Below are 12759 nucleotides of genomic sequence, written 5' to 3'. Positions count from 1 at the left end.
AGAAAAATTAGTATTCATATTAAGCAGGAAACATAAGAGGACATTGTTTGAAACCCACATATCGATTTGGGCAGACCATTAGCTGTATTTGTATTGAAAAAGGCCTCTGAAAGAATGAATTGCCCATGAAACTTGCACTTAAATTATATGTTTAGGTATTACCAAAATTAACCCCCAAACATGCCCCGTGTCCTGAACAGCATGTCCTGGCATTATAATTTTATTTTACTTTGTTTCTGTTAGTGAGAAAAAATCTTTTAGCCCCTGTTCACACCGATGTGACAGTTCAAATCGCATGACAGGTCGCACCCTATGATCGGCAATTGATTCGTTCTCATTCGTGTGACTCCAACAAAGTCGGAGTCGCACCCATTTGAAAAGTAGTTCCTGCACTACTTTTGATGATTTCTGGTGCAACTTCATTTACATCTGTGCATGAAGTCACACAGATGTCTTACAACATAGCTTGCAACTGTCTCTGATTTCGATGGACTATCCCTCATTTGTCCCTCTGTCCCCTTCCTCCTCATTTGTTCCTCATTTTGGTTTGATCTATATAGTTGTATATAAAATTAACTATTTATCTATCAAAAACTGTTTTACAGTGCAAAACCTTTCATCCAATTTCTAAATTGCTGCATTTACAAATTTCAAAAGCCAATATAAAGAAATGGTAGTGGTAAAAAAAAACACTTGTGGGTTTAACCAATCATGTTTTTGTATACTCCTTTAAGGGGATGTGTGGCTTATGTGTACACACTTTTGCTAATAGGTGTCCCTCATTCCAGTCTCAGAGAGTTGGGATGTAAGCTTACAATTCGCACCTGAAGTTGCACTGACATGCGACTTTGAAGTGATACGACTTCAAGTGAAGTCGCATGATTTCAAAGTCATATTCAGTGTGAGCCAGGGCTTATTACTCCCTGTGACATAATTACCAAAGGCAGCTACGGGGATCTAATTTCCTATTGACATAGTTATGCAGAACTACAGCACATCTTCCAAGAGACTTTTTCCTACACACAGTGGGGTTGATTTACTAAAATTGGAGAGTGCAAAATATGGTGCAGCTGTGCATGGTAGCCAATCAGCTTCTAACTTCAGCTTGTTCAATTAAGTTTTGCCTAAAAAAATCTGGAAGCTGGATTCTATGCAGAACTGCACTAGATTTTTCACTCTCCAGTTTTAGTAAATCAACCCCAGTGTGTGTAGGAAAAGGTTTCTTGAGTCAAGGCTAGAAAAGAGATCAATGGATGCCTATGGAGAGGAACAGAGAGGAGTGGGTGATATATGCAGTTCTGTTGTCCAATCTAGCTGGCCAAAGATGGATAAAATTCAGTTGATTTTCTCAATCACTGCCGCGTGTTTTAATGAATGTATTCTAACAATAGGGAAGCCTGTATGCATGGGAATTGATTCATTTTGTTTTGTTCAATCCGCTAGTTGTATGAAGGAAAATGAATCAAGTATGGCTACCTTGTGCAAGACTCATAACAATGGTTGGCAATTTAGATTAAGCGGGACTACTGATCCTGGCTTCCTCATCTAAATAAGTAATCTGGAACAAATATGTGCATATATGGTGTTCTAAGCCCTATACTAACTACCATATAAAGCAAAGATATCTATTTTTATCTACTCTGAAGACACTCCACCCTGGTCACATAATCACCCCAGAGGCCAGCAGTTCAGTGACGTCACCCATAGACGTACTATGGGGAAACCGTTGTTAACTGTCCCACCTTTGCGCTGAAACTGGAGCTAGGAGTCAATCATGTGACCGGACCATAGCGTCCTCAGAATATGTAAGTATAGACATTAGAAGGTAGAATAGGGCTTAGAATTGGGGTGGGAGCAGGTTTGGGCTTAAAAAGTAGTTGACTGGACTTCTACTTTAAGTAGATAAACAAAGATTAGAAAGACAGCTCCTACATCTTTATCTGGAGAGACCACAGGTGATGATATTACTGTTGTACATAGCAGACAGTATCTGTTTATACCCATGCTTGTGTGTGTATACATACAGTATGCATGTATTTACTTTGTTATTTTATTTATTTATTATGCAGGTATTAATATAACACCAACAATTTACAAAGCAATTCACATATTGAACATTCAGCTTCTGCCCTCAAGCAGCCTACAATCTAAAGTGCCCATCTCACATGCATGCACATACTAGGGCCAGAAAGTAGCCAATTAACCTACTAGTATGTCTTTGAAGTGTAAGAGGAACCCTAGGTAAGCACAGGGAAAACTATCAAACTAAACGCAGGTAGTGTCCTGATTGGGATTCAAACCGAGAACTCCAGTGCTACACGACAGAAGTGCTAGCCACTAAGCCACTGTACTGCATTGTGACTTTACAGTCCTGATCAGAATGATGTGTATAAACTGCTCATGTTTCAGTTTAGCACAAATATCTTCACATTTAAAATCTTCAAAGTAGTGAAATGATCATAGATGCACAATCAATACTGCTTTACCCGTGTTGATTATTTTGTTTGTCTCATATGATTGATTGTCAAATCCATCATTGCTTCTACATCCTCCTTTCCAACAGACATTCCACAGTTGAAATGTTTGGAAAAGAATTTTAGTAATCACAGACATTTGTCCTAGTACTTCTGTTCTTTGAATAATGTTCCCATTTGTGCAGTTGAACTGATAATTGGCCTGCTTAAGACTGCCTTATATTTATTCATTTATGTGTAATATGATTTTCTTCTGTATGACATTTCATAATGCTTACAATGTTTTCACAGCTGTGTGGAAAAGAGTTTAACCGAATGCATAACTTAATGGGCCACATGCACCTCCATTCAGACAGCAAACCCTTCAAGTGTCTTTACTGCCCCAGCAAATTTACTCTGAAAGGAAACCTCACCCGGCATATGAAGGTCAAACATGGTGTCACGGAAAGAGGATATCACTCTAGAGGTAAGATCACACAGCAATAATCATCTTGACTTTGGATTTTTACTAGAGTGGTGATATGATCATCAACAGTTATTTGCAGTAATAAAACAATAAAAGCACTTGGAAAAAAAAGAAAAGTTGAACTGGATAGAAAACGTTAAAGGTCTCCATAAAATGTTTATTGTATCTTGGCTCCCTACAACAATGCAAACTGAATGCAGAGGGCCTTGAGATAAAAACACAGTTGGGCCTCTCTAATGTCCATCGTTAAACCTCCATACATTGTGGTTAATTATGTTTGGGTGCAATCTGAAAAATGCTCACATGTGCATCACCTGCTATTTTTCCCTATTTTCTGTGCCAGATGTACACTCGTTGATATCAGCACTGCCATCTCTATTCTATTCTGTAACATTGTTATCACAGACAAGCCAGTTCTCTTCCTTCCAAAATAATTAAAGTTACACTCCAGTCGAACTACACTAATAACATTTTATGATGCTCATACCTTCCAGTTTTCTGAGATGGAAAAGAGATATTCATTATAGCATGTACAGTATGTAGGCAAAGGACATACCCTATCACACCACCCGTAAAATGTATCATGATGATTAATGTGCCATAAATGATTGGCTTAACCAAATAACTACTGTTTCTTTATGTTGGTTTTTCAAAATAGAAAAATAATTTAAATGTTAGATAAAAAGTTTAATGTTGTAATACATTTTAGATAATAAATTATAAAGATCTAAAGATCAGGTTAAAAAGAGGGCCAACTGAGGAAGAAAGTGGAACAAAGGGAGTTGGTTTGAAAAGACAGACAGTCCCTTTAAATGATGAAAAATGAGGAGCTACTGTATAGAGAGTATAGCCTACCAGCTGTGTAATTCAGTTTTTCATCCAGACAATGCTGTACTCTTCCATTTCACCACACTCCCCTTTGTTTGCAAAATAGTGTAGCGAAAATACACCTGCTAGTGCTGAGAGTCAAATTCAAGCCTGCCCTGGAAGCTTAAATGTGATCGGTCATACAGGATCTAGAAGGAGAGATATGACCCTATAAACAAAGGCTTCAGGAAACACACTATTAACAGGTCACACTTTAGGCCTGTTTGTGCTTCTCCTGTATTTCATTGTTTTTTAACTACGCCAATACTAGCATGTTACACCCTCTTTCTTTTTAGGCCTGTTTTAGTCTTCAATGCTGTGATGGTTTGACTGACAATTACTCAGTTGTGCAACACAGTACCATAATTAATTTCATATATTTTGTGAGACAGATAGAGCTTTCTTTTGGTGGTATTTCACAACCACATTTTTCTTTATAAAAGAAAGAAAGATAAAAAATTTAGACAATTAATGTACTCTGGGGGTGTAATAAGAACATACCCAAATCCATAGCTCCACTCAAGACTCACTACTATGATCATACATGGACAATCTGGGTGCTGGCTACTATAGCCCCTCTTTACTCTCCATCAAAGATGGAAAAAAAATATAATCCGAAATATAAACTTAGTTCCTCAAAGTGACTGCATACAACATGTATCCACCCAAAAACCAATCTTCATCACTCCTGGAGTGCTTAAAAGTTCCCCTATCCTTGTGAGCAAGCCAGGAGTGGTGAAAGGTTGTTTTTTTTCGGTTGGAGACATATATCCAGTCACTTTGTTGACAACCAGCAAAGCAAAAGTAACAAAGTTTGAGTGTGGCTGATGCTTTTTTCATATCTTCGCTGGGGGTGTCATACTCATACATGTACAGGCAGGAGGGGAGCTCCTCTTGACATCTTCAGACATTGGGCCACCAGCCCGACATATCTTATTGTGTGGGAAACTGAATATTTGCCTCCCAGCCCAGATCTCTCTGATGCTTGCTTCATTTCTATTAGTTTGCCCCAAATGGTTTATAATTAATGTACCATTTAGAATACAAGTATGACTGATCCAAAAAAAATGTGTACCGCTGGGGTGGTGGGTGAAAATTCTTATGCTTCTAAAAAGGGACATGCCTGAAAATGTTTTGAGGATTACTGCAACTGCAGAGCAACTTGCAAGGACTTTGTTGTCTTCCTGCAAGCTCAAAAAAATGTTCTCCATGCAGGTTTCTTCACGGACATATTTCCTATCTTTCTGTTCTGTGAAACGCATGCACAGCATACAGGACACTTTACACATCTGATTTCTTCAGTATAAAAGTACTGCAGATACAACAATAAAAAACATAAAAATAAATTTCAAAATTAACCTCACCCATTACATACCAACTGCAGTTGCCCTAGTCAAGACAGTGGGCTGGTAGACCATGATCAGTAAGGTGCCACCCTCCGTAAAAAAAATAATACAAGGATAAACAGTATGAGCCATACCACCCACTCCCATCCAACCAGAAATAAGGGTACTGAGAAACATACAATATATTACATTGGTGTGGGTAAGAAAAATTTACATAAAATAAGTGCCTACCAACCCCACATATCACCAAATGGCTGAAGATAGAAAATAAGTTAGAAAATAACCCCTAGAGAGGTGCAGAAGACCATACACCCAGTATTCTTAGGTCAGTGCTAATTACACTTACATTAAATCAGAAACGTTTGAGGTAGAAGAAAACCATCTGCCCCACACTCTATCAAAATTGGTAAAATTCTACTATTCCTACTATTTGAGTCTGTGGCTTTAAACAAAGGTACCACTTTATTCACAAATGATTTCTATGCCTCTAATGTCTGTGCAGACATTTTCTTCTATGGCAAGATTGTCTACTGCATTACTAATATGTAATTAATATTATATGTAACTAATATGTACTTACAACCATTGTATATTTCTGGAATTAATTCCAATGTCATAAAGAACCAGGCTCATCATAAAACTTAGCATGATCCCAATTTCTTCTACCCCTAGGTCTGAGCAGAGGAAGAGCAGGCCTCTCCCACTCAATTGTCCTGCGGAGTCTGGAACAGAAGGAACCTTTTGACCTGTCTAGAAAGCGAAGGGTTAAAGAATTAAGTTGCAGTTCAGATGGGGAGAGAATAAAGGGTAGTTCTTTCCAAGAAGGGGAGGAAGAAGACCCATCCAACACTTTGACAATGTACAACCAAGATGTTCATTGTGAATCAGAACATGGATTTGAGGAACATCATAATGCAATGAAGGTGAAGTGTAATAAAGAGAAGTACCATCGCCATATAGAAAGAGATGCAGAAAGAACAACTGACCACCACCACCACAAAGAGGAAGAAGAAGCTTTTACAGATCAGTATAAGGGAACTTTGGGACTATCTGTTCCTGATTACTTATATTTCAAGAACCGAAAAACAAACCTAAACAAGCTACAGGTTGACGGAATTCATAAACAGAGCACTGACAAAATGGATTTAGTCCCTAACTGACTAAAACCAAATTAACAACAAAGCAATTGTATTACTTAATTGGCAAATTCAGTTGTATTTAACAGGACAGCGCAAATAACAATAATAATGTGCAAAGTCTGACCTTTCAAGAAACATCTCTTGCTGAGCTGACCGCAGTAATTCTAAATATGATTATTTGCTGCTACTGAGCTTTTCACGTAATCAATGCTCTTTGCACTATCTAACCAGCTTTCTACTAGATAAGCAGAGCTGGATAAAAACCACATGGAAAGTGACAACTTTGAGTCCCCTCAAACCCCAATCCAACACCAACAACTGAATAACAGCTTGAGGTTGTGTACAAAGATCAGTACCAAGTATATTAAGTAGCAAATTTAGTTTGGATCATGCATGCATTTATGGATCCACAAGGCAATAACAACTAGAGCTGCCTTGTTACGTGACCAGTACTTATCCACCTTGAGATCACCATTGCAACCAACAAAACGTACTTTCTATAACAGGCAGTCGAGAACACTGAACACAAGATACTGTATATACTGTATAGGCAGCTTTGAAAATTTGCAGATTATCACACAGACGTGCTAACTGGTGGAATATGTGCATCTGCACATGGCAAGCCATAGGTGTTCCTACCAATACCTACCCAAGATTTAATTTACACAGGGCAATACCATTCTGGGAAACACAAATTTGGTTATGCACTTCTGCTTGCTGAACAGAATGGCAGGGTGATGAAGGAAAGGTGAGTGTGTATCTAGCTCAGACTGGGACAAAAAATAGGCCCTAGCATTTTAGACTGAGCAGGCCTGAGGCCAGGAACTTCCCTTGGAGCCCAGTGGCAGAATGCCAGGGCCCGGTCGCAAGTGCGACCTTTGCGACCCTGGTAGTTCTGTCAATGGTGTTAGTAGTTTTTTATTATTATTTTATTACCATTTTATTTTTTTTTACAATTATATTTTTTAGTATTTTTTACAATTTTTTTAGTAGCCCCATTGGTGGGCTTTCGTGAGATATCAGAGGTCTAACCATACTCCTGACATCTCACCTTTGAGACAGAGAAAGGAGATTGAGGACATAGCTCTCAACCCTATGTACAGAGCTTCCCGTTCATTCATAAACTGAACACAGTTTACTATGCCTCAGTTATAAATGGACAAAGTCAGTAATTGGTACTGATCACTTACTGTTTATTCAGACAAGGAAGGGGCCTGTAAATGACGTATTTAGCAGCCCCTTTTCCGCTCTCCATCCTGACAGATTCCCTGCAGCAGCCGATGGGAGAGGAGAGAGGGGAACCTGGCAGCATTGTGCGGGGGGAGGGGTCACCAGGGCAGAGCACAATGGGACCAAGAGACAGGACCGGGTCCTGGGGTAGCAGAAAGAAGAAGGATAGAAAGGGCGGCTGGGTGACATATAGAGAAACCAATCCGTCCATTTCTCTATTGCAACCGCTGAATGCCTGCAGGAGGGAGAGGAAGAGGAGTGGGCATTCAGCATTGGCAGGAGGGAAATGAACGGATTGGTTCCTCTATATGCTGCCCCACTGTCCCTCCTATCCAGGCGACCTCGGTCCACCGGGGAAATGCCTGGTGTGCCCAATAGCTAGTCTGGGCCTGGTGTGTACTGCTGTGGGGGGAGGCATTAAAGAAAATCTGTTGCTCTACTCTGAAAGAGCAAAGCGCAGGTTTACTGTAAGGATAGCATACAGGGGAAATATAGATGTGTTTTCTATGTACTTGATTTGTATTTACCATAGAAAAATACAAGCAAAACCAAAGTGATCTCAAACTAAATTTATCTGAGCTCAAATGCCTGTATACACTTAGCTTGCACCAGGGCACTGGAAGCTGTTGCTAGAAGGTATGGTGCTAACAGCCTGTGCAAGTCTCAAACTGCAAAGCAGCTCTTGTTGATGTGAAAATGATTTTATTCTGAAATATTTTTACATCAGTGAGGGATTGAGACTACACTATTTGTAACCCTTTTAAAAATACAGTTGTTTCTTTCTACTCCTACACACATATCTATGAGAGCCCAACTGACTTGGCCAACTTGTGGTTATTTTGACACTTTTCAGTATTGCTTTATAGTTGGTTTTTAGGCTTGTTGTGTATTATTGTGAAGTTATTGCAGAATAAAATAACAACTGAACTAAGCACTCTTTATATCTGAATTTGGCCAAATAACATAGAAAATAAGAACATTTTCAACCGCTATGCAATAGGAGATTCTTCTATCCTGCTTTAAGAATTCCTACCAATGAATCTACCATGATATATTAGAAAAAATAGGCAAAGGAACAGCGGTTCCCAAGCGGTCAAGAAAACAGGTAAAGATTTTAGTTGCGCGAATGTAATAATCTCAGCCCCTGCTTGCGTATTTAATTATTATTTTTCTTCTAGACTGGAGTTCTTAGAGGCACAGAGTATTCAGTGCAAAAGAATTACTCTTGCCAATGTTTGGTACCCTTAGAAGAATACATTAACTTTGGATGCAGGACTGAATATTTTTGTATAGAGCACAACTGAACTTTAAGCAGAACAGAGTGACAGTTTTTAGGTGCAGATCTTGATGGTTGTAGCAAATGCTCAAGTTAGAATATTCAAGTCCAAAGTTAAGAAGAGTTCCATATAAATGGCAGTTGAACATAGGTCAATTGGTCCTAAAAGATCTTCTAATAATGACTTCCAGGTGTACCGATGCAGAGTAGTCAGTCTCCTTTATCTTTTTCCAGCTCTGGTATGCCTTGTATGGCTATGATGTCTCATCTTGTCAGGGTGATACTATGGCTAGCTAAGTGACTGGAATTCAGAACAAGTGTGTCACAAGGCACCTGGCCTTTGGGTGTAGGAAGTATAAATTGGAGCTAAGAAACTGGCAATGATAATGTTCAGTTCAGAGTTTTTAATGCCAAAAAGTGAACTAAAAAACATTGCCTTACCTACTATAATCCTATCCTTAAAATGAACCCATGCTTTGCACTTGCAGGGCAAACTACATGTTCACTTAAATGCCTGAAGTCCAAGGTGTTTATACTAACTTTCTCACAAATTGATGACGCTATATAAGTACCTGAAATAATAATAACCACATTTACTCTTTTCACTTGTGAGTGAAGTGAAGAACGCTGTGTAAAGGTCTAAGGTCTTCCTGCTCAGGCCCCTAGCATTGTTATTGGTTTTAGAGAGACTAACTTGCTCCCTGAAGCCTGACGCACCAGGTATTTTTTTAACTGTGTTTATTGAGGATAATGAATAAAAATGTGCCAGGTAGTTATGTTAATTCCAGAAGGCCAAACAGAGAGGTAGATGAGCAAAGGAAATGTGTCTATATGCAGTGGGCAGGCAACACTGAAGAGACATTTAAAGTGTTTGTAAACCCTCACATATACCCAGTGAAGTGACTGGCCTCAAATGATACACAGAGATTAAACAAATCCTCCTACAGAAGTTGTACCTGTTTATCTGCTGTTGTCTCTTCTCTGCATCCATTCAAAGTGCTAAATTTATAAGGCTTGTCTGAAAGTTCAGGAAAAAGTGGGCGGGAGTTGAAGTCACACTCTGCAGAGCTCAGTGATGAGAACTCTGAGAGCTGATTGGAAGTAAGGAACTCCCCCCCCCCTCCACACAGCTCATAGGAACAGAGCTGAGGCTGTTACTCTGCTGGAGGTCCCTCTCCTGACACCATTTTTCTCTTGGTGTCAGGAAAACTTTTCAGAAGGGATTTATGCTGACAGCAGAGGAATGAAGCAGCAGACAGAAATTACACTTTAGTGCGCTTAACCACTTTAGTGCCACCCCATAGCAGAAATACTGCTAATGGGCAGCAGCTGTGCGCAAAATCACGTAAATATACGTGATTTTGCATCTCTGGGTAGGGGGCACGCGCCCCACCCACGCCGCCATTCGCGGCCAAGGCTGTCAATCACCGGGTCCCTGCCGGTGATTACTCGCCAGCACCCAGTGATTGCCGAGCATCTCTGACAGGTGGGGGAGAACTGTTTGTAAAAAAAAACTGTTCTCTTCCCTGTCAGCTCTTGCACACTGCTTTGCATGGCTGTGCAGTGAAGCACAAACACAGCACACAGTTATAAAAGGCACACAGCACACAGTTAACCCTTTCATCGCCCACATGTTAACCCCTTCCTGCCCGGTGCCATTAGTACAGTGTCAGTGCTTTTTATTAGCACTGATCACTGTATTGGTGTCAGTGGGGATGTTAGTGATACCAAGTCGGTTACCCCCCAGTGTCAGAATGTCAGCTGCAGTCCCGCAATAAGTCACTGATTGCTGCCATTACTAGTGAAAAAACAAAAAACCCAGTATATATACCACCATTTGTAAATGCTATAACTTTCACGTAAACCAATTAGTTTACACGTATTGGGATTTTTTTTAGCAAATATGTGTATCAGAATACATTTTGGCATAAATTTAAGAAGAAATTAGATTTTTTAAAATTTTTTACTGGACATGTTTAATAGTAAAATGTCAAAAATATTGTTTATTTCTCAAAATTGTCGGTCGTTTTTTTTTTTACCGCAAAAAATTAAAAAAGGTGATCAAATACCACCTAAAGAAAGCTCTATTTGTGGGGAAAAAAGGACTTAAATTGAATTTGGGTGCAGTATTGCATGACTGCGCAATTATCAGTTATAGTAACGCAGTGCCGTAATGCAAAAAATGGCCTGGTCAGGGAGGGGGGTAAATCCTCAGGAGGGCAAGTGGTTAATTGAGACAAGTACACACTGTAGAGGGATATTCTTGGTTCTTATTTTATAAGTTTACAACTATTTTAAGTGAATTATGAAAAATGCACAGGTTCACTTTAGCTTAATTCTTAAGCTGGTCATACACTGTTCGATTCCTTTTTGAAAATAATAAACCAACAGATTTCGCCATACACCCCATTTGAGTCCTCCCTGCTGGGACATTGTATTGTATCAGACAACGGCAAGTAAGAAAGTGATGTAAACCCACGACAAAAAGTGACATGTAGCTGGAAGCCCACACATCTTTGAACACTCTAATGGACTGAAATGTGGAACATGGACGTCTCCTACACCATGAGAAACATTGTATTCTGACAGCGTCACCCGCCACTGGCACATGGCTCAAATCAAAAAGATTTATTACCAGTCTAAGGCACTGTTTTTAGCCATTTAAATGTAATTTTCATATTTCATTGGCATCAACTCAAAATAATTTACTTTGTTCAAATAAGGATATTTATTTTGGTGTGTTAGTGCTGTATTTTTATTTGTTCCAAAAACCCGAACTAATGTAGAACCAAAGTATCATAAAACTACTGAAGGTATTCCTGTGCAGTTCACAATTTTTGTAAGTGTTCTAGTACTTTTCTAAGTTGGTAAACCTTTATTTCACAGAATGTCTGCCTACACTGTAAGTGACAGAATCACTTTAACTATTGCACTTTAAGCCACACTCTGCACAAATAAGCAGCTTTCTATGACACCTTAATAATAGCCCTGGGATTTCAGTGTTCTACAGAAAATGGAAGCAATCCTGAATGTAGTAATATATTCAGAATGCCTTGTCAGTATGTAATATTTGCAATACAAATAAATATATTAATTTTAAACTAAATAGTGTTATGCGTTTCATTAGGTAATAAAAATAAAAAAACCCTTTATCACAAATGAAGTTTTATTTATGGTAAGCCAGAGATTTAGGCCCTGTTTGTAGCTATGTGCAATATTAAAATTTGTATCTTTGTGTGTGTTTTAGGGGTGGATGCATTAGTTTGTATAGGGTCTTCAATGCAGATCCATGATTAAAAAAAAACTTTGACCTTAACTTATCACAATGCATACACCAGTAGACACATGCATTATGTTGGGATGTGATATAGGAACAGATTACAGTATCTTCTTTAACCACTAGCCTACAGGGCACTTATACCCCCTTCCTGCCCAGGTCAATTTCCAGCTTTCAGCGCTATTGCACTTTGAATGACAATTGCGTGGTCATGCAACACTGTACCCATATGACATTTTTATCATTTTGTTGTGACAGATAGAACTTTATTTTGGTGGTATTTAATCACTTCTGGGTTTTTTATTTTTTTCTTAAACAAACCAAAAACTACAGAAAATTTTGAAAAAAAAATTTTTCTTAGTTTTTGTTATAAAATTTTGTACATAAGTGATTTTTCTCCTTCACTGATGTGCGCTAATGAGGCTGCAGTGATGGGCACTTATAGGCTGCACTGATGGACACTGATAGGTGGCACTGGTAGGTGGCACTGATGGGAATGACAGGCATCACTGATGGGCACTGAAAGGCAGCACTCATATATGGCACTGACAGACGGCACTGACTGGCACTGTTAGGTGGCACTGACGGGCACTGATAGGCGGCATTGACTGGCACTGATAGGTGGCACTGATGGGTGACACTGAAAGGGAGCTCAGCTGGGCACTGATATGTGGCATTGATGTG

The 12759-nt window shown here is 39.2% G+C and overlaps 1 protein-coding gene across 1 annotated transcript in view; it reads left to right on the top strand.

The window, feature by feature from the left end:
• The window catches only part of ZNF366 (zinc finger protein 366), a 40770-nt gene extending 28866 nt beyond the window's left edge, over positions 1-11904 (top strand). The window contains exons 4-5 of the mRNA XM_089689020.1: positions 2766-2940; positions 5826-11904. Of these exons, the coding sequence (XP_089545146.1) occupies positions 2766-2940; positions 5826-6313 (663 nt within the window). The 3' untranslated portion in view covers positions 6314-11904. The remainder of the gene's footprint in view (positions 1-2765; positions 2941-5825) is intronic.
• The last annotated feature ends 855 nt before the right edge of the window (positions 11905-12759 follow it).

This window comes from Staurois parvus, unplaced genomic scaffold, assembly GCF_062004578.1.
Source record: "Staurois parvus isolate SC_StPar_1 unplaced genomic scaffold, SC_StPar_1.0 ptg000466l, whole genome shotgun sequence".
Lineage (NCBI taxonomy): Eukaryota > Metazoa > Chordata > Amphibia > Anura > Ranidae > Staurois > Staurois parvus.
This window is presented reverse-complemented; position numbering and strand designations above follow the sequence as displayed.